Raw genomic sequence first — 23422 nt, 5'->3', positions numbered from 1 at the left:
TATGTTCACATAGAAAAAATTCTAGAGCAGAAGTTAAAAAATACATCAAGTATAGCTATAATTGCTCAATTATGTGGGTTTTATTTCTTATGGACTGTCTGTAGGCTTTTTTTTCCCGTTTGTAACTCAGTCAGAGAATATAGCAAAGTTTATTCATACATTTGTGCATCGTTCATCAGTTACTATGTGGAGCAGACTGCCATTCAGAGGCTTGGAATCTACTCTTGAGAGGCAGGGCAAGTGAACTGAGACAAACGTGCATGAGGTCTTCACGGTAGCACTGCATTTTAAATATGGAACAGCGGGGTTGGGCTTCTGGAGCTCGGCACCCGAGTGTACACTCTGATAGGCTTGAAACTGTGACGATGTGGTTACAGCAAGGGCAACGGTGATCTGGAAGACCACACAGAGAGTTTGCCAGTGGTAAAGGATTAACGACCAAAGGGGACTCAAATTATGCGCATTAGAGGGAAGAGTTTGATGGAGGGAATGGAGAGTAGAAAGAAAACTGAAGATTTTGATGGCAGAGCAGATTCTCATTAATCTCGTCAGCCTTGCACTGGGCTTGGGGTGAGGGTAGCAGTGAACAGTGGTGGGCAGTGGCAGAGAGAAGACTAGGAAGATACAACTTTTTGCTAGCTGTCAGGTCTGCTATTCATTTTGTCTACCATACACCCAGAATTTAGCATGATCTTTGGCTTGGTTCATAGTAAGTTTGCTTTTTTTTCCCCCCAAATGAATAAATTAGGAAAACCTGTTTACTTGTGAGCTCATTAAGGATGTCCCTGGGGCCAGTAACTGAAAAAAAAAAAAAAGGCATAGTAGTGTGGTGAATTAACGACAGAAGAAAAAAATGGAAGGATAAGATACCACTACAGGCCTTCCGAACGATTTAGACATCTTTGAAATATACCTAGTTTTATATGAAAGAAATCCATATATGTGCAATATGTGCAATTAAAAATCCTGAAGAGCCTTGACCCACTTACTCTTTTGAAAGAAATGAATATTATTCTATTTCTAAAACAATAAGAAAAGCAGACTGTATTGTAAAACACTGCTAGGAAAAACTTCAGACAAATTCTAAGACGTGTGCCAACTTCAGCACCAAGAAGGTATATAAGGTTTACTGTTTAAATCTGTTTCACTGGTCTGATTCCCAACCATTCCCATTTCCGAAGTCGTTTACCTCACAAGACAGTTTGTTTGGGGCAAACTTATTTGTTTTGTACCAAATATTCCTCAGTTGCTTTGTTAAGCGATGGGCTTCATTAAGTAATCCATTACATTGAAATGGAGCATCTTGTATCATTTAACACTTATTGAAACACTGTGTTGTGTGTGGGCGGTTTATGGTTATGATAGAAGAGCCATGTTTCTGCTTTCAAATCAAAGGGAAAGATGTAAGACTTGAAGCTGTGGCTGCAGGGATGGCCCGTTTACAGGATTTTGGACAATGACAGTTTTTGTAAGAAAGTCCGATGCTCATGCAGGGTGGGTGGCATTTTGGGCAGAAGCCTTCACTGATAAGGTTGAGAAGCCACCATTTGTTTCCTTCTCTTACTTTATTGTCTTTTAAGAATAGAAGTCTAATTCCAGCTGGCTTTCTTTCTCTTATCTGGCCTTGAGTGTTCATGATGTGAGGCCAATCTTAATGGGTTCAAGGAGACTCCACCAGGATAGACTACATTGTTCATCAGCTTTGGGGTGGTGTGTGTGCATGCGTGCAAGTGTGTGTGTGTGTGTGTGTGTGTGTGTGTTTAGGCAGGCCAGAGGTTGATGTTGGAGTCTTCCTCAATCACTTTTTACCTTAAATTTTTAGACAAGGAGTTCCTGGCTTTAGCTAGAAGGGCTGGCCAGTAAGTGCCAGGGATCCTTCCTGTCTCCTCTTTCCCAACACTGGAATCATATTTCCAACACACATACCATTTTCAAAATTTTTTCCCCGTAAGTGTGGGTGCTGGGTATCCAAAAGCAGGTTTGTTGCCTTTTGTGGCCTAAGGAATGTCACCAAGCTCATTGTTGTCCTAGAATAGTTTGTAGTAATGGATGAAAGTAGAGAAAAGTCTAGAAAGCCTGGTGTCTATTTGAAGGATCTAAAGATAATATGACTCACTACATCTAAGAGATGACATATAGTCTACTGTCAGAATGACAGAATATCCTATCACTCAGGAGGCAGAGGCAGGCGGATCACTGTGAGTTCGAGGCCTGCCTGCTCTACAAGAGCTAGTTTCAGGACAGTTAGTACTGTTACACAGGGAAACCCTGTCTCAGAAAACAAAATAAAACAAACCAAAAAACCCCCAAAAACCAGAAAAGAAAAGAAAAAGAATAACAGAATAAACTCTTGATTTTATATGTATACAAATTTATCACTAGGAAAGTAAGAATCAATTTATGGTACTTGAAATGAGAGCATAAGGAGAAAATTTGATACAATATTTGGTGACAATAAGTTAGTCTCTGAGGCAAATAGAAATAAAATGTGCTTTGTTAAAGTTTATTTAGACTGCTCTATAGATCTGATTTATGTTTCCCTAGCAGATCTGATGCAATATGCCTACAACAACAAAAAGCAACCCAGCTTTTCAATGATGACTCATTCCCATTAAGTCTGTCTCAGTTGAAGATGAGGAAAAGGATTTTACAACAACATTGACTCAGATTATTTCAGGGGATTTACTGAAAGAAAGTGTATTTTTATCGGTTTATATACTGCATGGTCCTACTTGCACTGGGTTGCCTTGCCCAACCTTAACACAAAGGGAGGTGCTTAGTCTTAGCACAACTTAATATGCCATGTTTTGTTGTTGCTCATGGAAGACCTGCCCTTTCCTAAACAGAAACAGAGGAGGAGTGGACTGGGTGGTAGGCAAACTGGTTGGGATGTAAAACAAACAAATATATATATATATATATTACACTGCATGGGGGCCATCCTCCAAAGTAAATTTTGAGTAAGCATTGCAGGTCAACTCATTTTGCATTCTTTCTTTCCCCGTGTATATACAAGGCGCTATGTTGACAGATATGCAAAGAAATATCATCACTGTTTGGAAGGCTTTTTTGTTAGGACTGAGACAGATTAGTGGTGACAACAGCAGGTAAGTGCTAGCAGAGTGGAAGGGGCACTTGGAGTTCTGGCTTAGAGAGAGAGAGAGAGAGAGAGAGAGAGAGAGAGAGAGAGAGAGACTTCTAGAGCATAGGAAAAGTTGAGGGTCTGAGGGTCTGGTGTTCCAGGAATGGGAATAGGCGTCTGTAAAGGAAAGGTCTGGAAGAGTGCTACTGTTTAGAAAAGCAAGCATCTCCCACCCTTTATTACAAGCATCACGTGACTTGTGTTTACCTCACATCCCAACAAAGTGATGAAACAACTTGGAGAGCTTAGAGGGTGTTTCAGTGTATGAAACTATGTTTAAAAGACTAGTTGTGATATTGTTTTTTTCTATGTTGGCCTCTGTCCTGTATCATTACCAACAGGTAAGCTGAGGAGAGGAAGGGGCTAAAGAAGATGGAGAGAAGTAAATACAAGAACAGACACTGAGAAAACAGAGGTAGGACCTGGTTTTCCAGAGATTTACAGCATAGGGCTATTGAGTTAAGTCAAATCACATTCCTTCCAGTGAATCTTCCCCTCCTTTCCTCTCCTGTCTCCTTCTTCCTTACACTCCCTCTTTTCTCTCTCCCTCCCCCTCTTCTCTGGAAAGAGGTCTCCTGCGACTCTGTTCCATAGACCCCATTTCCATCAATGGTAGAGTAGAGACCCTTCCTGTCTCTCTTTCTCCTCTGCCCTAACCTTCCCTGGTCCTCACCCCGTCTCTCACCTCGGGCTCCAGGAGAGGGAGAATCTGCTTTTGTAGTCTGGAGGAAGGAAGTGAGGCTCAGAAGTAGGTAACCTGGAAGCGGCTAAGGGAAGCAGAAGCTTCCACTTTTGAGATATGCCGTCCCCTGGCATTTGAAGTCATGGAAAAGAGAAAAGCAGGAGCAGGGAGGGAAAAGACAGAAATCTGCTCCTCTGGTTGAAACAGTAAAACTCACATCTGCTTTAGAAAGGTGCAAGAGACCTTGAGTGTCTTCCAGGCAGAAGGGTAGGGCTTGGGGCCGTTGTTCAGAGAAGGTAACTGTAACTGGAAAGGTGAGCAGGCCAATTTTTTCTTGAAAAATTGTTTTACTGGAACAAAAAATCAATCTGAATCAAAAGATTTAGAAAAGACCAGGCTGCAGCAACATTTTACTCCTGCCTGGTGACACCTCGTGAGTCAAGAGGTCAGTTTTAAATGCACCACATGATACTTTTCTTGCCCTTTGACTGGCAAAAATGGAGACAAAGAATTGCCATGCACTCATGGCCTACTCAACAGTGTTCTTAAAAAATCCAGCAGGGGGAGCTCTAATATGCCTTAGAGCTCAAAATTTAAAAACAAAAGAAAAAAATTAAAGCAAACAGAAAAACAGAGAGGCATTGTGCCTTGTGAGCTGCCATGTCAGTTAACAAGTATGTGAGGAAGAGAGATTAAATGCTCACTGAGAGGCCAAGTGACAGCACTTGGGGTGTGTGTGTATGGGTGTGTGTGTGTGTGTGTGTGTGTGTGTGCAGAGTGTCCCACAGTCTTTTCTCTTCCCACAAGCCTATCGCTGTGAAGCAGTTAAACAGGGTTCTCACAAAAGAGGGAGCGAAGCTGACTTCTGGGAAAGCCGAGAAGTTATTCTTTCCTTCTGAAAGGATCTTATTGTTTCTAGAGCAGCCTTGAACACTGGCTCAGAAACCACATTTGAAAACAGAATTTTCATTGTTGGTTGAAGGAGCTACTGAAATACTAAATGGTTGAGTCCCTTGCTCAGTGGCTTGTTGTTTTTGTTCCTTCAAGTCAGAAAAATGCTGTGTTTGTAAAAATTGGTGCTAAAAGGGCAAGAAATCATAGGTCCCCTGGGCCATGTAAATTAGAGCTTTCACACACACACACAAACACACACACACACACACACACACACACACACACACACACACACCCTACTGGCAACACAAAGAATTTTCTCAGGAAAACATTGAGGGGTGTATGGACTTAGCTGTAATCAGACTAATAGTTACCTCCATTCTGGATGGTGGTTGGGGGTGGAATGGGTGAGCGGCCATTCAACATGATCGGAATGATTTAACCTAAAGGAAAATGTTCAGTGATCCCTTCTACTTTCTTGCCAATACGGAGTCAAAGCTTTTGTCTTACGCCTTGATGGTGTGCCCACACCTAAAATTTTTATACAAGCTCCTGCAGAAACTTTAACTAGACCAATTCAGACCAAGAGTCACTAAATAAAGCCAGTCTAGACAGAAAATCTATGGAAACCATATGTCCTTCAGGCGTCTGTCTTACAGAGACGGCCATCGCCCTGGATAAATCCTTCACAAAATATGCTCTTAGGAAACCAGAGCTGTACAGCCACATGGAGAAGAGCTTAAGATGTCGGCTGGACTTAGCGAAAATAGAGCCAAAATGTTTATAAATGTGAGGGTCTTGTTTCCGTGCACATCTGTGTGTAAACAGTTTGAGAGGATGGGCCAAGGTAGATATCATTTATATTTCCATTATTCTAGAAGGATCAAAAACGTTTACAGTTTTCTTCTTCCAGGCTCCCACAGAATGTTAGACAGAGGGATCTCAAAGCCGCTCTGTTCTCACCCACAGAGAGCTGTTTTGAGTAAAACTGTACGTGGATGTGGCTAAAGAACCAGAACATTCTCTTCTGATTATTACCTCATCCTGCTGGCCTGCCAAGCCCAGCTAGAAGGCAGGTGTCCACCATAAGTAACTAGCGGAAGACTGCTCTACATAATGGTGTGTGGGGCCAGAGTGACAAAGGAAATCAGATCAGGGATAAATAAAGGGGGGGGGGGGCTGCAAGGGATTTGCAGTAAGAAGGGATGTTCCTAAACCTTGTTTTTCCAATTCAACATTGCCCTCTGGATGAGAGACAACAGTGTGACCTTCCCTACTCTCACAGGATTGATTACCCTGGAAGATGTGCTTTCATTTTAACCAAAGGTAGAGATTCTGCAGGGGGAAAAGTAAAATATGCAAATTCCTATGACAAAAATAGCATTTCAAACGAGAACTGCAAACACTGCGGAGACCACGAAACACTTGTAAATTGCAAAGGTTCGTTGGACTCTCCCTAGACTTTCACTGAAATTCCCCATTCTGCAGGGAAGGGCGCTGGGGAACAATCTAGTAGAACTGGTAATTGGCACTGACATGAGTGTCCCCATGTAATGTCCCCTCATCCAGAAGACTATGAATCATCAGTATGTACCAAATAGACTCACGGAGGACAGGCCTTGAGTAAAAACAGAGCAAAAGCTGTAAGACCATGATTGGAAGAAAGTCAAAAAGCAGCATCAGCTCAATGTGCGAGTTCACAGAAAACCATGTTTTTAAAAGCTAAAGATTCTGACTCTCTTTCAAGTATTAAATATTAAGAGGTTGATAGCGTCATTTAGAGTACTGAAAGTATTAAGGCAATGTAAACAATTACATTGGGGGGCAGAACACTAACCATTGCACATCATAGACAAACAATTATATCAACATCTACTCATTATGGATTCCTGAACTGAACCATAGAGCATCTCACTAGGTTGACTGAAGTCTCCTGATGAGTTTCGGGGATTTTTCTGAGTGCTGCTATTTATTGGTAGTTCTAAAACTTGAAGTTGGCTCTCATGCCAGTGGTTTACATACAGAATATGGATTCAGAATATGGATTTTATTTTGCTTTCAGTCCTAGGTAAGTAAAGGGAAATTCTTCCCATGCTTTGTCTAGTTAACACATTCACTAATGTTTCCTTAATTCTTTACCCCAGAAGCCAATAATTAAGATACTGTAAAACTTGCTTCACATGAAGCTTTATTATTTTAGTTATGAAAATAATTTGGCACTATAGGGAGTGTTTTGTTGTTTTTTTTTTTAAAAAAAAACAGTGGCTATTTGGCTCAATTTCTAAAGATTTTCCTCGTGAATGCAACCATAGCAGGAGAGAGTGGGAATGTCTTATGCAGGCCCTGGGGCATGGTACTTAAAGGAAGGTTTACTGGAAGGAAAAAGTTCATTCAGTCTTAAAATTAGCTCTGAGAATAATCACACTATGAAGTTAAAAAAATATAAATGGTTCAGAATACATCTTATATAAGTATCCATTGTCAAGCAAACAACCCAAAAGATTACAAAATGCCCCAAATGTCTTTGTCACTGAGAACTGTATGGTACACTGCTATAATCATGTGGTTCTGATGCCTGAAGATGGAGACGGAGGCAAGATTAGGAATTCAAGGCTGGAAGGGGCTGGGTACCTAGTAATTTCAAGGAAAGCATGGAAAACATTACAAAACAAAATAGCCAAAAAAAAAAAAAAAGGATTTCTCTTCTCCATCATAGGAGGTCTCATGCTAGATGTAATATACAATAATCATAAGTATTTGCAAATGAATGCTAGAATTAGTATGCAGATGAAGGATACATCCAGTGTTGCTTCTGAATATCTATAACCAAATGTGAGTGTTTACGTGGTGGAAGCAAATGGTATATTTGGTTGTAGAATAAGACCACTTCCCAGATTATACTGAAAGCCTCCTGGGGCCTCCTCATACTGCCCACCTCCTTTGTTGGATGGAAGGAGTGTGATGGAGATGAGAGAGGATCATACTCTATAGATCTTGATGACCTGAACTCACTATGGAGCCCAGGTTGGCTTCAAACTCATGATCCTCCTAAGTCATGGGGCTATAGGTATATGCGGTCATGTCCACCTTTATTTTAACTTCTTTTCATTTTCAAATTTTCCACTAAAGCCTTGGATATGTTTGTGGTAGAGTCTCTATGATGATTTAGTCTCTATTTTCTTCTCTGTTTTTTCTACCAGCTTTCCCATCAAGGAAACAGGAAGAGGAGGGTGCTGATTGGTGCTTAATCTCATTTTTACCTGTACATTCACGGGGTTCCCACAAGAGCAGGGAGGAGAGTAACTATACTTTGTCTCGTTTTCTGGTGTTTAGATCATCTCCATTATGAACAATTTCCTCTCTCTGAGTAATTGAAATCAGGGGGTTCTGCCCTGCCCCAATGATGTGGAGACATGGAGAATTTGGCCAGTTGCCATTTCCATTATTCCCCTTCCCCCAGGCCTGTGGATGGAATGAGTTCATATGATTCGTGTGAACTGATTATTTTGACTGAAAAACAAGAGTGGATATTTCTCCGTGCTTATGGGAACGGTTAAAAATAAGACATTGGAGCATTTGGTATTTGTGGTTTTGCCTATCATGTGGCTCTGCTGCCTGAAGAGCAGCCAGATGTGAAGAATGAACCATGCCATGGAGGGGGGTTCCTGAAAACCTAGTGGCATGTGACAATATCCTATGTTGGAATTCCATTTTGGGTTAGAGTTGCCACGTGATCTACACATACAAATACTCAAGTGATGTGGCGTCTACAAACATGTACTGTCTCTCAGACCCAGAGCCTTCCCAGAAACCTTCGCTCTGGCACTGAAAACTCCAGCCTGACCAAAAGTATAATACCCCTTTGGCAGCAACATCAGTGAGCCAGATGGAGTCCATTTGGCAACTAAAGGGTGTAAATATGTGTTTAGATTCAGAGGGTCCCCCTGACAATGCTTACAATATGTTGGCATGAGTAAGCTAAGGAATTTCAATATCAGGCACTTTGGAAATTCTATGTTTAAGCAGAAGTAGGAGTATGACAAGCAGGCGAAGCCATCCAACCCGCAGCTAAGTCCTCCCCTCCTTTCTTCTACTGCTGGAGTTAGGTGTCCCGAGCACATCCGTAGAGCAAGATGCTGCATTTATGGTTTTATTTTGAATTTCTTGGCTGTCTAGCAAGGTTTGTCTAAATCTCACTTTTAATCTCTCATAGTAGCTGCTGAGTTGGAGGAATGGAAAAAAAAAAAAGGCTGTTCTCATAATTTGTTGCCTGGCTGAAAGTTAGACATAAAAGAGCCACGGAGTCATACATCATGAGTCTCTGAAGCCTTTGAAAAATATCTAAGCAGGAGTGTCTGAGTGTGGAGGTTTCTTGAAAATCATCCTTTTCTTCCAGAGAGGGGAATGAGAGACCGTGGTGATGAGACTCGAGTCCTAGCTGGCTTAAGCGTGCCCATGAGTCTGGCGTGTCTGCTTACACTGGGTGGGGTATTTTTCCCCTTTTCTCTGAGCTGACATCAACTTGTATATAGGAACATTCAGCAGATTCCAGCTGCTGACTAGCCACAGGAAAAATAACCCAACTGTGCGCTCTCTCTGCCCAGTGCCTCCTTGGCCAGACTCCTGTCTTGGCTGTCTTCCTCTATCAGTCGGGTGAAGCCCAGGGCACAACTGGGCACCCTAAAATGCAGAAGGGCTTGCATTGCAGTGACCGAGCTTAGCAACCTAGAGTTATTTGTTATTGACGTACGACATGGAAGCAGTTGTGTTTGCTTAATTGAATGCCCGGCCCCACTCCTGGGCCAAGCAGCTTAGGGTAGGATGAGGTGTCTCCTGTCTGCATTTATGTTATTTGTGTTTTGCATTAGGTAAGTCTCATTTTCCAGTTTTGTTTTTACTCTCCTGCAGCATGGGATATGTAAAATAGATAAGGGACACAATGAAAACAGAAAGGCAAACTGATGTCTGCCTAGACACTTGCACAAAGTTCACAAATTCTGACCTTTGGGACACTTGTGTGGTGTATGTGGGTCTCACCTAAACAGACTGCCAGTCATTTGGTCTATGGCAGGATGGAAACGTCTGTATAAAATACATTCTACTTTGCTAGATCCAAGGAGGGACCCGCCAAGATAATCTAACCTTAAGCCGTATTAGAAACAGGCTCTGAAGAGTGAAAACCTTTGACATTAACCATTGCTTCATTTCAGTACATTGTCATAAGAATTGAAACAGGACACTGGAATACGAATCATCACGTAAACAGAACGGGCTTTTGGCAGTGTGCATAACAGAGGCCCTTAAATTAAAGTGGACGTTTGCTTTAGTGAACAGTGGTTGAAATTTTCGTTTCATTAAAGTACCATGAGCTCATCATTACAACTCATGTTGAACCTTCAGCAAATTATTAATTACATTTGGAGGTTCCAGTACCAGATTTTTCTTATAATATGGTTGCCTCACAAAATACCTGGAAAATAAGGATTTGTTACAATGACTCAAAGTTGTTCTGTTCTTAGCAATTATAGTTTTGAATAATATGGGTTTTTAAAAACTTTCAGATCCAGTTGTTAAAAATAAAAAATAGTTCCCTGACAAATTATAAAATCTGATTATAATTTTTATTTTTTATTAAAGGAAGAAGGCTAGGGGGAGAACAGAATGCTCACAGCTGACATCACAAATCACAAGGTGATTTCATCCTTTGTCCAAATGACACTTGGCTGCTAAAAATATCAGTTTTAGAGGGCTATTCAGGAGAAGAGCGGGGAAGTCAGGATGTTTCCATGTGTGACCAGAGGGGAGTGACTCCCAGGCTAGTCACAGGGGTTGTTTAATCCGCTGAGCCCCACGACTTCAAGGCTCGGCAGCTTCCTCCTTCACGGCGCCAAACCTTGACGTGGGGGGGATGCAAAGATATAAGAATGACGGGTTTATGGTTTGTCCTGAAGTTCAGGGGACTGGCTAATGAAACCCCCAAGTAAAAGGGATGTTGTATTAACTGAAATGTCTAACAGCCAATGGAATGGAAGAGTTGGGATTAGGGTTAGACAAGGCGGGCCACAGAGATCAAACATTGAAAACTAAATTATGATGAAAGCCAATTGGCCTTAACTTCTACAATATGAGGGTATCTGTGATGTCTTTGGAAAGAGATTTATACATCTTCCCGCATAGCTGGCTTAGTCATGAGGATGTTGAGATGTGGGGCTTCTCTGTGTGCTATCTTAAGTCAGGAAATCATAGAAGACACCAGTGAGAACCTCTGGTCAAGTCTTGATGCTGCCCCGAGGGCTGCCCACACACTATGGGGGCTTTACTTTGTCTTTACTTTGGGAATTCCCAAAGGACCATTTCTTGATTTCTGTCATCTAGGTGAGCTGAAGTAAAAACCAAATAGAAACCAGGCTGGGCCATTTTGAAAAAGAAGCCATCAGGGATGGTGAATGAGGGTGGGTCAAAGAAAGGGCTTCTCTAGTTCAACTTTTTTTTTTTTTTTTTTTAAGTGGAAGATTGAGTGATGAGGTAAATGAAGTCTCTTCATCCTTGGCTACAGGCCCCTCCCCTCCCCTTCTCTCTTTTGACCACTGCAAAACAGCTTTGTCTGTAGCTTGATCCAAGGGAAGGGGAGATGACAAGGGAAACCGGGCCAGGGTTCACCGTTGCCAGGAAACACACACTCCGATTCAGCTCATTAGTTCTCTTAATGTCAAAGGCTGTGAGCTCCAATTAACTAATTTTAAGAAGCGGTAACTGAAAATAGCTATGCTAACCCTGACGTTGGTGTCTGATGATGACTGGGATCTGCAATGAAGAGAAGTGGGACTCCAAAGAGGTGGTGCTCTTTGCTTCTAAATAGAGCCCTGGCTGGCATGTATTTTCAAACAGAGAACTTGAATGTAGATAGTCAAGCCATGAAAAAAACGTCCCAAAGATCACGGATTTGCGTATACTCAGCTTAGCAATGACAGAAGCATGCCTGCTAGTGAGTCTCCCTGGGATGCTCCCCAGTTCAGGTGGAATTGATTAAAACAGGCGTGCAGTTTGCAGCATTTCCTGCTCTCCCACCAAAAAGCTTCAAACACAGAGACCAGAACAGCCTGCTGGAGAAGCTGAGCATAGCTGAGCCAAAATGACTCCAGCACCTTGCCCCTGCCTCTCCCTTTGTACCAAAATGGAAATATCCAGTAAAGACTCTGGTTAAAAAGACAATGCATTCAAGGTTCCTGAGCCACGCCAAGGGCTTTGATGACCTTGAAATAGGGTGAAAATAAGTCATTCAAAATATCAGAAAGACAATTGCCCAGGCACATAGTAGGGTGGCTGAGCTTTTGCCTCTAAAAATTCAGTTATTGTCTTTGTAACATGAAAGGCCCGCAGGAAGCTAGAAGGTGACCTTTTGTGCCGTGTTGTCTTGTTGTAAGTTTCTGGTTGAAAAAGAAGAAGGTCCCTTAAGAAAGCAAAGAACTTTGTAGGTAGGGAGGGTGGGGAGATTGGATTTTCTACTCGAAAAGCTGAACATTATTTTCCTGGAGATGATGGATAGGGGGCTTTCTTTCTTTCTTTCTTTCTTTCTTTCTTTCTTTCTGTCTGTCTTTTTTCTAGAGAAAATGGAAGCAAATTATGCAAGGAAGAGAATAATATATAGACAGTAGAGCAAGGAGTTTCAATAAGAGCTTTCTTCATTTTCTCCCTCCCCCCTTTCTTTTTTCTTTCTTTCTTTTTTTTTTTTTTTGTTTTTTGAAATCTTAAACCTCATTTCTGGCTTGCATTTGGTAGGATTCCTGCTCTGGCTTTTATTAAAAACAGGCGTGTGTTCAGAATCTTCCATCTAAAGCAAGGCTTTAATAGGCATCGGGACCCTGCCTGGCCTCCAGCTCTGCTCAGGTGACTCCCACCACAGGGATTCCCTCCCAGCCTGCTTTGCTGGCCCTCAATCTTGAGGGCTCAGCACAAAACAACCATCATTCCCTCTTTCAATTCAAACTCTTCGTTTCTGTTTTAAATTTGGGGCGGTACACAAAGTCAGATCAAGTTAAGTCTGGCTTTAACTTGAGAGCATTCTAAAAATTCTGAATAGCTCAACTGTTGTCCTACAAATTCCCCTATGAGCAAGTGAGGTCTTCTTAAACCTGGTGGCTCCCCCTCCTTGGCAATTCAGCGTGACTTACTGACTCCCACCCTTCTGCCTGCATGCAAGCTCAGAAATACCAAAGCTAACTCCACCCTGCTTAGCAGATCAGTTTAGCATCCGAAAGCTGATTTTTCTGAAGAGCACTGGCAATCTGGCTTGTTGGAAACCAAGAAGGAAAGCAGTCAAGCGAGCAGGCAAGACATGCACACTCATTCCCGAGTGCTGCACCGCCACAGGTCCTTCTGGCTCCTTCTCATAGCAAAACAGACAAAACAGCAGAGTTCAAGGCTCCCTCTGGACTCTGCCTTCACACTCTCACACCCCTTCCCTCCCCTCCCCTCCCCTCCCCCTTTCCCTCACAGCCTCCATACCATCCTGGCTCAGCAGCAGATGGCAGACACTTTCCCAGTCAATTTGAGGTTTTCTAAAACAATAAACTCGATCTTGCTTGTAGCAACATTCAATGTTGAAATGCATGTTTTTGATGTGGAAAGGAAATTCTTCTGCACACTGCAGAGCAGTGGTTGACAAGGAGAGTAGGGGTTTACTTCCCTGAGGGACAGCAGCCTGTCTGTATTTTCAGTGGTCACAACCGACAGCCAGTGACTGGAGGCCAGGGATGCTGTTAATCATCCTCCAATGCACAGGAGAGCCACCATAGCAGAAATGTCAGGCTCTGAGCGCCCCGGGTACCAGCCTCTACTGTGGTGGTTGAGCTTGGGCTCTCAAGTCAGGCTGCTAGGGATTGAAGTCTGGTGGAATGACACTGGGCAAGCCGTTTCACCCCATTGTCTATAAATAATAGTCTATTTTATTGGATGTTTGAGCCTTAGATACAAAGGTATGTGGGAAACTTTTAGGACAACACTTATATTGAGAGCAAAATAGATATTACTTAAAATTTAGCTCAGTTTCAGACAAATCAGAAGTCTACTAGTATTGTCTCATCTTGAGATCTGAGCAGTAATACCACCGTTTTCTTTATTTCCTCGATGAGGAACTTACATCTTGGGGGTGAATGCATCACCCAGATCTTATGGCTTCAAAGCTAAGTTATTCTTGCACACCCTTTTGTCTATCTGTTTGGGGTTTTCTTTCCTCTGTCCATTACCACTAAAGCCTTGAGGATCAAAACCCAAGCGCCACAGCGGTAAAGATGCTTCGTGGGTGGGTGGGCAGGGCTGTGTGTTACAGCTCTCTTCAGGTTTTGCTGAATGGGGCATGTGAATATTCTAATTCTCTGAACTACAATGTTTAACTTCATGCATGGGACACTTTTGTCTTTACATTTTCTGATTTTGTGGGGGTAAAACTCCATATTACCTACATCCTTGGAAAATGTCAGAAATGACTGCATGTTGACTGCATGGATGAAGGTAAGAATCTAGCTTTAACTCAGGACGTTTCAGGCTCCATCACTGATTAGTTTATATTGTTTGACAACTAGACCAGAAAATCTGCTTAGAGTTGTCAAAATTATTCAATTACATAGCCGTCTATCTGATACATAATCCTTAGGTCTACATTACAATCTCTGTAGATCAATTGGCTAGACTATTCTTAGTTTACATTAAAGTTAGTGATATTGGGGTCATAGTGCAAAGAGCAGATGGATAAAGTTCCTCGAGTCAATGCTTTTCTAGATTGCTTTGGGTAATGGAGAAGTCAAGATCTTAGTCCATGCACCCCTCATGACGTACACACAGCTGTTTCTTTCAAAGCCCTGGGTCTGGCTCTACTACCCAGCTGGTAAAACACCATTCACCAGGTCCCATTTGCTTTGGTCTCAAAAATGAGAGATTCAAGTCTGTGCCAGGTGGTAAATGAGAGGCTCCAATGATCACACACAGGGCTTCCAATAGGCTTAGGCACCAGAATTTGATCACACACAGGGCTTCCAATAGGCTTAGGCACCATAATTTGATCACACACAGGGCTTCCAATAGGCTTAGGCACCAGAATTTGCCTTGTGCTCACTGCCCCAACTGCCAGTGTGAAAATCACTAATATGTACAGTAAGATGTTTGCAAAGTTTTTTGGTTTTGTTTTGTTTTTCAAATAAATATGTCTGTTACACTGAGAAGAGAACCAGGGAGGACCTTGGGGAGCGCCTGCAGCACAGTTTGCTTACCTCGGAACGCTGGGGGGCGCCCTCGTAGGTCTGGATGGAACTTGAGGAGGGGTTCCGAAGGAGTCGCTGCTGCTGGGAAAAGGAGGTAATGGGCCAGGGCGGAATGGGACTGGAGGAGCTCCAGAGTGGGGACCTGGAGAGGGAATGGCAGGGGCTGGTCCGCGGCCAGATGTGGGCCTTGTGAGGGGAGCACTTAGAGTTGGTCGCCTCTGGGTGGTGGGACTTGGAGGAGGTGACCTGAGAAAAGAGACAAAGTTTTCAATTGTGCAGTCTTTCTTTTTTAATTAACCTTTTAAAAAGCAGTTTTGTAATTTCCTGGTTGCCTTTTAAAATTAATTTATTTTTGGCTATATAACTTTGATATGTTATAAGATGACCATGTACATGAAAGGATAAATGCTGAGATTTTGGTTTACTTCCCCACTTTCTGGAAACAATCAATAGCAGTTGCTAGTGTTTCTTTTAAACATATAGGTATGTGAATATTTTCTCATATATATCTATATGATATATATCATAATCCATACTCTTATCTTTTCATCTGGGGAAACTCAGCACTATTTTACTCTTTTAATAACCATGTGGTGGTTTGAAAGAAAATGGCCAAAGGGAGTGACACTACACTATTAGGAGGTGTGGCCTTGTTGGAGGAAGGGTGTCACTGTGGGGGTGGGCTTTGAGGTCTCTTTTGCTAGAGCTTCCCTCAGTGTGGCAGACCAACCATTTCCTGTTGCCTTATGATCAAGATGTAGCCAGCACCATGTCTTCTGCACACTGCCATGTTCCCCACCATGATGATAATGGATTGAATCTCTGAACTGTAAGATGCCACCTCAGTGAAATGGTTTCCTTTATAAGAGTTGCCATGATCGTGGTATCTTTTTACAGCAAGAACAAAAAAAATATCAAGTTTCATTGTAAGAATTCATTAAACTTGTTCATGAAAGGAGCTGGCACACTTTGACCCCTGCTGAACTTTTCCCTTTTCCTTTAGGGTCTGTATCCTTAGAAACAGAGTGGACACGGCCAGTAGAACTCAGGTGCCATGGAGCTCCCTCCCTACCTGCGGGAATGCTGGAGCCAGGAGTCATCTACTGGAGGTGGGGCTGGGGTTGACACAGTGGCTGTACTGATGTCACCAATAATCACAAGGGCTTCTTTCAGGGCTTGGTACATTCGGAGCATCTCATCCCGGCGCTGAGCCTGCTCAGCAGACTCCTCCATCAGAGTGTTTTGGTCCTCAGAAGAATAGAGCTGTGCTAGGAGCTCAGAGTTGATGAAGTCTTTAACCTGTAAGAAAGATTAAAATGAGAAGGAACAGACACAGACTCTGTGGCTATAGCCCAGGAATGTGGAGAAAAGGGAAACGGCATACAACTATCTTATTTGCATTGGTACACAGAGAGGTTTCCCCTCTGCCTTTGGACTTTCAAAACAATGATAGCATGAGAGCTGAAGAAAGGACAAACCTTGCTACCACAAGAGTAGGGCTCGTTAGCTGTGGGAAGGTCTCGTGAGGCTGTTAGAAGCCATTAGACTTATGCAACAGGAAGGTCCCATGAGGTGAGCAGCATTACTTTCAATAGATGTCACAAAGTAAGCTTTGTAGTTCAACAAGTTTTCTACTCCGTAGCAGCCCTAATCCTTTAGCTAGATTTTTTTTTTTTAGCCAAAATAATCAAACATTATTGAAGTTTTCAGGATACGGTGAAAAGCAAAATTAGTACATATAAGTGGATATTAAATACTGATTATAGTTGCATATATACATATATGCAGTTATATATATACATATACATATACACACATGTGTGTATATATACTTATAATGTAAGCTGATTTTCAGGAAAGTAAAAAGGACACATTGTGTTTTCTAGAAGTTTACAAGCAAAGTCAGTTAACTGTCCAGAGGACTGGACATGAGGCTTCATCAATGCAACAGATACATAAACAAGCACATAAGTCTTAGTTGAGCAATAACTTGTAGCAGGATGGGAATAGAAAGGGTATATAACAGAGAAGGAAAGAGGTCCAGTCCCCATGTGTTATCAGATCTAAGCATCAGCCATCCACTTTATATGACAGGAAGGAGGCTATATCAGCTGACCTATGATAAAATGTCCCGATATCACTGAATATAAATGCATGTCCATACTAAATATGAGAGAATGAATGTGCAAATCAGTGAAATACATTTTCCAAATTCCTTTAAAGGTTATATGACTTAATTCACTGCGTAATGATTAAATAAAACTTCACAGGTGCAGAAACAAACATAGGAAATATTTCAGTGACTTTTCCAAGGTCATACAGCTGTAAGTTCAGCCTAAAATCTTCTAACCAAATTCCTGACAACATATATCATGAGATTTAAATGCTTAGAAAAGACAATTTATATTTCTTCATCTTCTCTTTGTCTTCATTTTGTTTATTTGTTTTTTGTTTTTCAAGAGAGGGTTTTTCTGTGTAGCCTTGGCTGTCCTGGAATTTGCTCTGTGGACCACGCTGGTCTCAACCTCAGAGATCTGCCTGCTTCCTCTGTGCTGGGATTAAAGGCATGTGCCACCACTGCCTGGCTCTTTCTTTTATCTTCTTATCATGCTGGTCATCCAGGGCCTTTCGTGTAAGTGTAGACTCCACCATTGATCTATACAACCAGCTTTATGTTGATAGTTTAGAGCAGCTAGCAAGTATGATAATTAACTTAAACTAAGAAAAATAAGCCAATTTAAAGTTTCCAGTTCTTCTGTTATTTGAGAAAGCTACATTTTATCTGGATTACTTATATCTAGATTTTATGCCAAAACATTTTTGTTTAAAATTCAGAATGATGACAGGACACCTATCAGGTGCTCAGTTAAGATTCCTGGATTGTAGTTAAGATTATTATTCAATCTAAAGCACAGTTTCATGTTTTTTTAATGGATTGTTTTTTAAATTGAGAACACTGGAAGAGGGCAAAAGCGCAGGGCTGCAGGCAGGTTAGCTCCTACAGTTGAAGTCAATGGGTCACGTGGGTTAAGAGGACGGAACGTCTTCCTGTGTTCTTTTTTGTGTAGCAGTTGGGTATGTAGTTCATACCATTGGAAGGAGGGCAGTCCAGTTTAGCTGGTATATAACCCTTAAATGTTAGTATAGTCAATTACTGTAAATATAACTTCCAGTCCTGGTCCAAGACTAAGATCACAGAGAGCTGGGGTTGCATGTAGTTCTGTGGGGTCAATCCTGTCTGACCTTCATGATTTTCTGGGCAGTTTGGGGATTTGCAAAGACAGACTGACCCAGAATACGTGTTGATGAGCTTTCAAGATGGTCTCATTGTGGGGAAATCAACTGAGTTCCCTGTAAACCAGGAGTGAATCAAACATGGTAGAGATGTAAGGCACACTGTTCAGGAAACTGTCTAGGAGGTATAAAAAGGAAATTTGATCAGTAAATCTAGGGCAAAATATAAGATCTTTGGTACTAATGAAAAGTGTTTAAACTTTATCCATTTGGCAGTATGAGACCATGCAAGGCTTTTGACAAGTAAGTGAAATAAATTATTAGAAAAATTAAGCTGGTTTTAATTGAAAAAAAATTGCAAGCTTAGTAATAGAGATAGACCCAATAGGAGGCTATGGTTTAATTCGTGGAATGATGATCGGTGCCACAGAATGGAAAAAATGGGAACCTGTGAAGAACATTACAAAGGAAAAGCCATCTGGCGGTGTCCACATGAGAAGAGCAAGGGAGGTAATAACTGGTGGAAGGTGGCTCTGGCCTGGATAACTGACACTCAAGTGGCAAAAAGGAAAGTCAGATTTTGAAGAAAGGGAGACAATTTGGCCTTAGGAATATTTCACGGTCTTTGAAGGTTTATTCCTTTCTAAACACACATGCAGGTGTCCATGGAGGCAGAGACATTTGTACAGGCCTTCCATGGTGGGGTGTGTGTGCGCACACTTGGATAAACGGTGCAACTTAAAACTCAAAACCAGATGATTTCCCTGGCCTCAATGATCAGTGGGGTTGAGCTCTTTTGAAGATTTACATCTTGCTGGAATACCACTTAGGTCCTATTAAATACAATTTTAAACGAGGTTCCAAAAATAGTTCCTAAGCAGATCTGAATCAACAGTTGAATTACGGAACGAAATAATGAGCCCTGATACTATACACTGCAGCTTACCTGCTGGCCACTATGTCTTCATTTGTCAAGAAATGCTTAAAGACCCAGAATTGGTGAACATTCTTTTGGTGGGGGGGGGATGTAAGGAAAGGTTTAGGCTGTCTTCTAGCCTACCCTTACCTTTCAATGCTACAACTAGATTTTGGAACAACAACCCCAGTTGATGAGGGTGGGAACATTGCATGGGGGGGGGGGGTTCCAGATACTTTAGGGGTTTTCTGAGCCATCTGGGTGTCAAATATTTAAATCAAGGATTCTGCAGTGCAAATAGAGACTGAGTAGATTTTCCTTATATAATAATAGCATTTGGAAAATACCTCAGCGAACAGAACATACCAATTATACTTGGACGGGATATTTGGAGCAATATTTATGCTTTTAATTATAACACCTTATAACCTATACATCTTTGTGTGGCTCACAAAAATTCTCACACACAAAATCCCTTTCCAGCTCAAACTCTGCAGGCTAAATAAACAGGCATTACCACACCATGTCCCAGTGCTCACTGTAAAGGAATGTGAGGTCATTAAAAACGCTCCACATGTTTTCCTCCTAACTTTTAACCCTTCCCTAGTCCCCTGAAGATGTTCGGCTCTTTATCTTAAACTTCCTTTGTTATGACTGAGCCATTTTAACACTTTCACCAGGAGACAGTTGGGTTGCCTGGGAGACAGTTTCACTGAACTCCCGTCTCTACAGGATAGTCTCTGCATGAAGCAGGGCATTGTGGCTCACTCACGTGTATAAAATTTTTCACTGAGTAATTCCACTTTGTTCATCTGGGGATGTGCCACCCAGGTCATCACCCTCCCACCTCCCTTCCTTCTGCTCCCCCTGCTCCCACCCCGTGGATTTGGTTCTGTCATTTTTCTTCTACAAAATACAACCTCTATGGATTCAAAATGCTGGGCAAAGGAGGCCAGAAAGATGTACATGCTGAGAGATCCAAAGTTTGGAGACAGGCAAAATATAAGAAAGAGTGGAGTGTTCCTTGGTAGGGGCTGAAGGTCCGGAGAGCCTCTTGTGAACATTTTGGTGGGGAAGGGGCAGCTGCTGGGTTTAGCTTCCCCACATGGATCATGGTCTGAACGCTGGAACAATGGTTTGGTGTTAAGGGCATGTTTTGAAACTAGGGCACCTAGTACTACTTTTCCACCAAAGAGTGGATGACTAGAAGGGTCACGGTGGAGCTGCAGGGGCCCTGGGGCCTCCGCTGAACCCTTCCGAGTGTGAAGTGCCTCTGGGTTTCACGACTTCAGTGTTCCGTTTTTAAAGAATTCATATGAACTTCTACATTCCACTGTGTATTCTGTGAGTCTGTTTGGATGAGAGACAGTGTTCTAAGGTTTAAGGCATTGTTTCTCATGTTCATTTGAGTCATGGGAACTGCCCAGGGAGATCATCCTGTGGGCATACTGGGTGGGGGCAGGAGCTCTCTGAGTAGGACTGACTTAGAGATGTCCCCCGGCCCCTTGCACCTTCTTTGCTGCTGGATTAGAGACAGCATGAGACTGAATTGTGCAATCTTGGGCAAGGCGCTTAACCTTTCCATGCCTCAGTTTTCCATGTATGAGACGTGGAAGAGAACAAATGTCCCTGGGGTTCAAACAAAAATAAAACCTGCCATGTTTTAGAATAAAGCTGGATTCCCACATTCTGTGATGGAGCACTCCTGGCGGGGTGAGCTATGGGGGCGCAATGCCATCGTCATGGGCCGTTATGTGCGCTAGTCTTAAAGTCCCACGCAACTTTGCTGCTGTGACTTTAACTCATGGCCGCCTGTCATAAACTCGCTGTTCCTTTGTGCCGCTGTTACCTGGTATGTTTAAGTAATGAAACAGCTGCTGGGTTTCAATAGACAAAGGCTTACAGTATGTCTGAGGCCAGGCATTTATTGCCCGGCTTTAAACTTCTTAAACAATTCCATATGGAGAGCTGAGTGGCAGAACACTTAATGTAAACTTTCAAAGGAAACTGCCCACTGAATCCTGAACTTTATGAAAGCTGGCTGGAGCATATTCTTTTTCAAGAGGCCAGACAGCCATTCCCGCTTCCAGGGTGAAAGGCCATGGGCTAGGAAGACAGAGAGAGCCCATCTTCAGCATTTATTCATTCTGATGGAATATCAGTTCACAGAATAGGTAGAATTCAGACTGCTTTTCTTAGTTGTGGTTCTATTACTAATTCTCTCATTTCATCAATTCAAACTGACTTAAAAAACCCCAGCTTCCCTGCATGGTATAGGACAGTTGATTTATTGGGTCTGTTTCTTTGTGCTTAACAGGATACATCTGGAATGAACAGAAAGACTTGGGCATTGAGATGCCATGAGAATGTAAGTACATTGTTTTAAGAAGATTTCATTCTCTATTTGAAAAAGACATAATTTAGAAGTATGGATACAAAATGTTTTTATCCATAGGAAAAACAGAGGCACGATAATAATATTCAAGAAAAGTCACCGTCTGCCACTTGTTTCTCGTAGATGCAAAAGCTAAATGTCTAGCAGAGACCGCCATTACTTGCTAAGAGTGCCGCACGTCCTGATAGCTGGTTTTCTCCACACTCCTATTAGTCTCTGACCTTGGAGTTCAGGTCTTAATTGAAGTCTCCTTTCCCATGACTCTTATGTGAGGTCCCTCTCTAGGTAACTGGCCGAGCTTTCACTCCAAGAACAATATCTGTAGGTGGGTGTTTGGGTATTTCATTAAAGTAAGCAAATTCAGCAACGAGGAGCTGGGGAAGCTACAATTACCCGTGTGGATGTGCGTTGTATGTTTTCATTTAATGTTTGAGGTGAAAGTAGAATAGATTTGCAGTAGGATTTTTTTTTTCTTCCTTTTAACTAATTTGTGTCAAGCTACTACTCGGAGCCACAGGCAGGAAGTATGATTTCCGGTGCTGATGACTTAATATAACGCAGAGCAAAGCGAGCTGGAGCCGAAGGCAGGACTAATGACTCTTGCTAAAACAGTGGAAAGATAAATGATCCCTAATCAGGAAAATGTTTAAATAAGCAAGTGCCTGATATACCACAGCAAAACAACCTGAATTCATTTACGCAAAGTGAAGAGGGCAATTTTCAAGACACACAGACTATTTGTTCAGGACTTCAGATTTGTCTAAATAGCTAGCAGCCACATCTGTCACACTGTCTGATGGTTCTGTGAGGTCCCTTCACTTTCCCACTGAAGTTCCAGGAGTGACGGACTTCAGCTCAGTGGGGCTGAAAAGCTGGACTTCAGGTCAGACGGCTGACCCCTGAGCAGCCGTGGTGATATTTATAGTTTCTCCTTTTCCAGCTCATTGCTTACCTGCTGTGTAGACTTCAAAGTATCCTGTTTCTCTTACTTGGACACACAAATATAGTCAAATATAAGGTTGGCCGCCTGAAGGCCAACTTAAAATCAAGGCTTCTTAAAATCAAGGCATACACAGCTAGAGGTTATAGACAAGCCGGTCACGAAGAAGTTTAGAAACAATAATTCTCTGTGTTTTGAGATTTAATAGTGCTTAAATAAACAGCCATAATATTTGCTTACAGTTGCCACAGCACCTTGGCTTACCTATCCTTTTGGAACAAATCCTTAAGGAAGACACAAACCCATAGCAGCCAATTGATCACATTAGGTCAAGAGCCCAAGAACCAGGCTTAGTGCTCAGGTTTCTCCTGAATTCCAGTTTAGGGCTCTTTCAGCTTTGCAATCTGATTTTTTACTTCTCACAAGCCACATTCATAATATATTTAAAACAAAATACATAGGCATTTATGTAGATACAGAAAGTGAAGATACAGAAAGTGCTTGGTGTCCGATTTAACAAGATTCAGAAAGGGGTATTTTCTCGATTAACTGTTTTGTCATTTGTACCATGAAAAGTAAACTACCAAAAGAGCAAAGCCAGACTGCACAGGTTAAGTACCACATCCAGACTGCCACCAACCAAAGAAGGAGAGGCCCAGACAAAACGAATAGCTACAATCTCTGAAAGATTGGTGGTTATAGCATCCTTACCTTAGAAAGTCAAGCTGACCTGGGCACAGTGGTTCACACTTGGAATCCCAGCACTTGGGAGGCTAAGGCAGGAAGGGTCCCCTGAGTTCCAGGTCAGCCTGGCCTACAGAGGGAAACCCTGTCTCAAAAAATGATAAAAACAAAACAAAACAAAACCAGTATATCTGACTGCACAGTTAGGCAATAAGTAATAAGTCCTTTCCTAGGTGAAAAGAACATTCCATAGTCTATAGGCGGCAAAAGTGATCATAT

The 23422-nt window shown here is 42.1% G+C and overlaps 1 protein-coding gene across 7 annotated transcripts in view; it reads right to left on the bottom strand.

Annotated features, from left to right (window-relative positions):
- The window catches only part of Dnm3 (dynamin 3), a 467024-nt gene that overhangs the window by 12468 nt on the left and 431134 nt on the right, over nt 1-23422 (bottom strand). For 5 of the 7 annotated variants that reach the window (XM_041662394.1, XM_041662390.1, XM_041662391.1 and 2 more), the window contains 2 exons: nt 16047-16273; nt 14984-15220 (listed from right to left, as the gene is read on the bottom strand). In XM_041662394.1, the coding sequence (XP_041518328.1) occupies nt 14984-15220; nt 16047-16273 (464 nt within the window). Of the gene's footprint in view, nt 1-10363; nt 10612-14983; nt 15221-16046; nt 16274-23422 lie in introns of those variants that run through there. The other 2 variants (XM_041662393.1, XM_041662396.1) reach the window with 1 other exon arrangement.

The sequence above is a fragment of the Microtus oregoni genome, unplaced genomic scaffold (assembly GCF_018167655.1).
Source record: "Microtus oregoni isolate MIOR12 unplaced genomic scaffold, Mior012 000013F_ref0000133, whole genome shotgun sequence".
Lineage (NCBI taxonomy): Eukaryota > Metazoa > Chordata > Mammalia > Rodentia > Cricetidae > Microtus > Microtus oregoni.
Note: the sequence above shows the minus strand (reverse complement) of the source record. Positions and strands in the feature narration are given on the sequence as shown.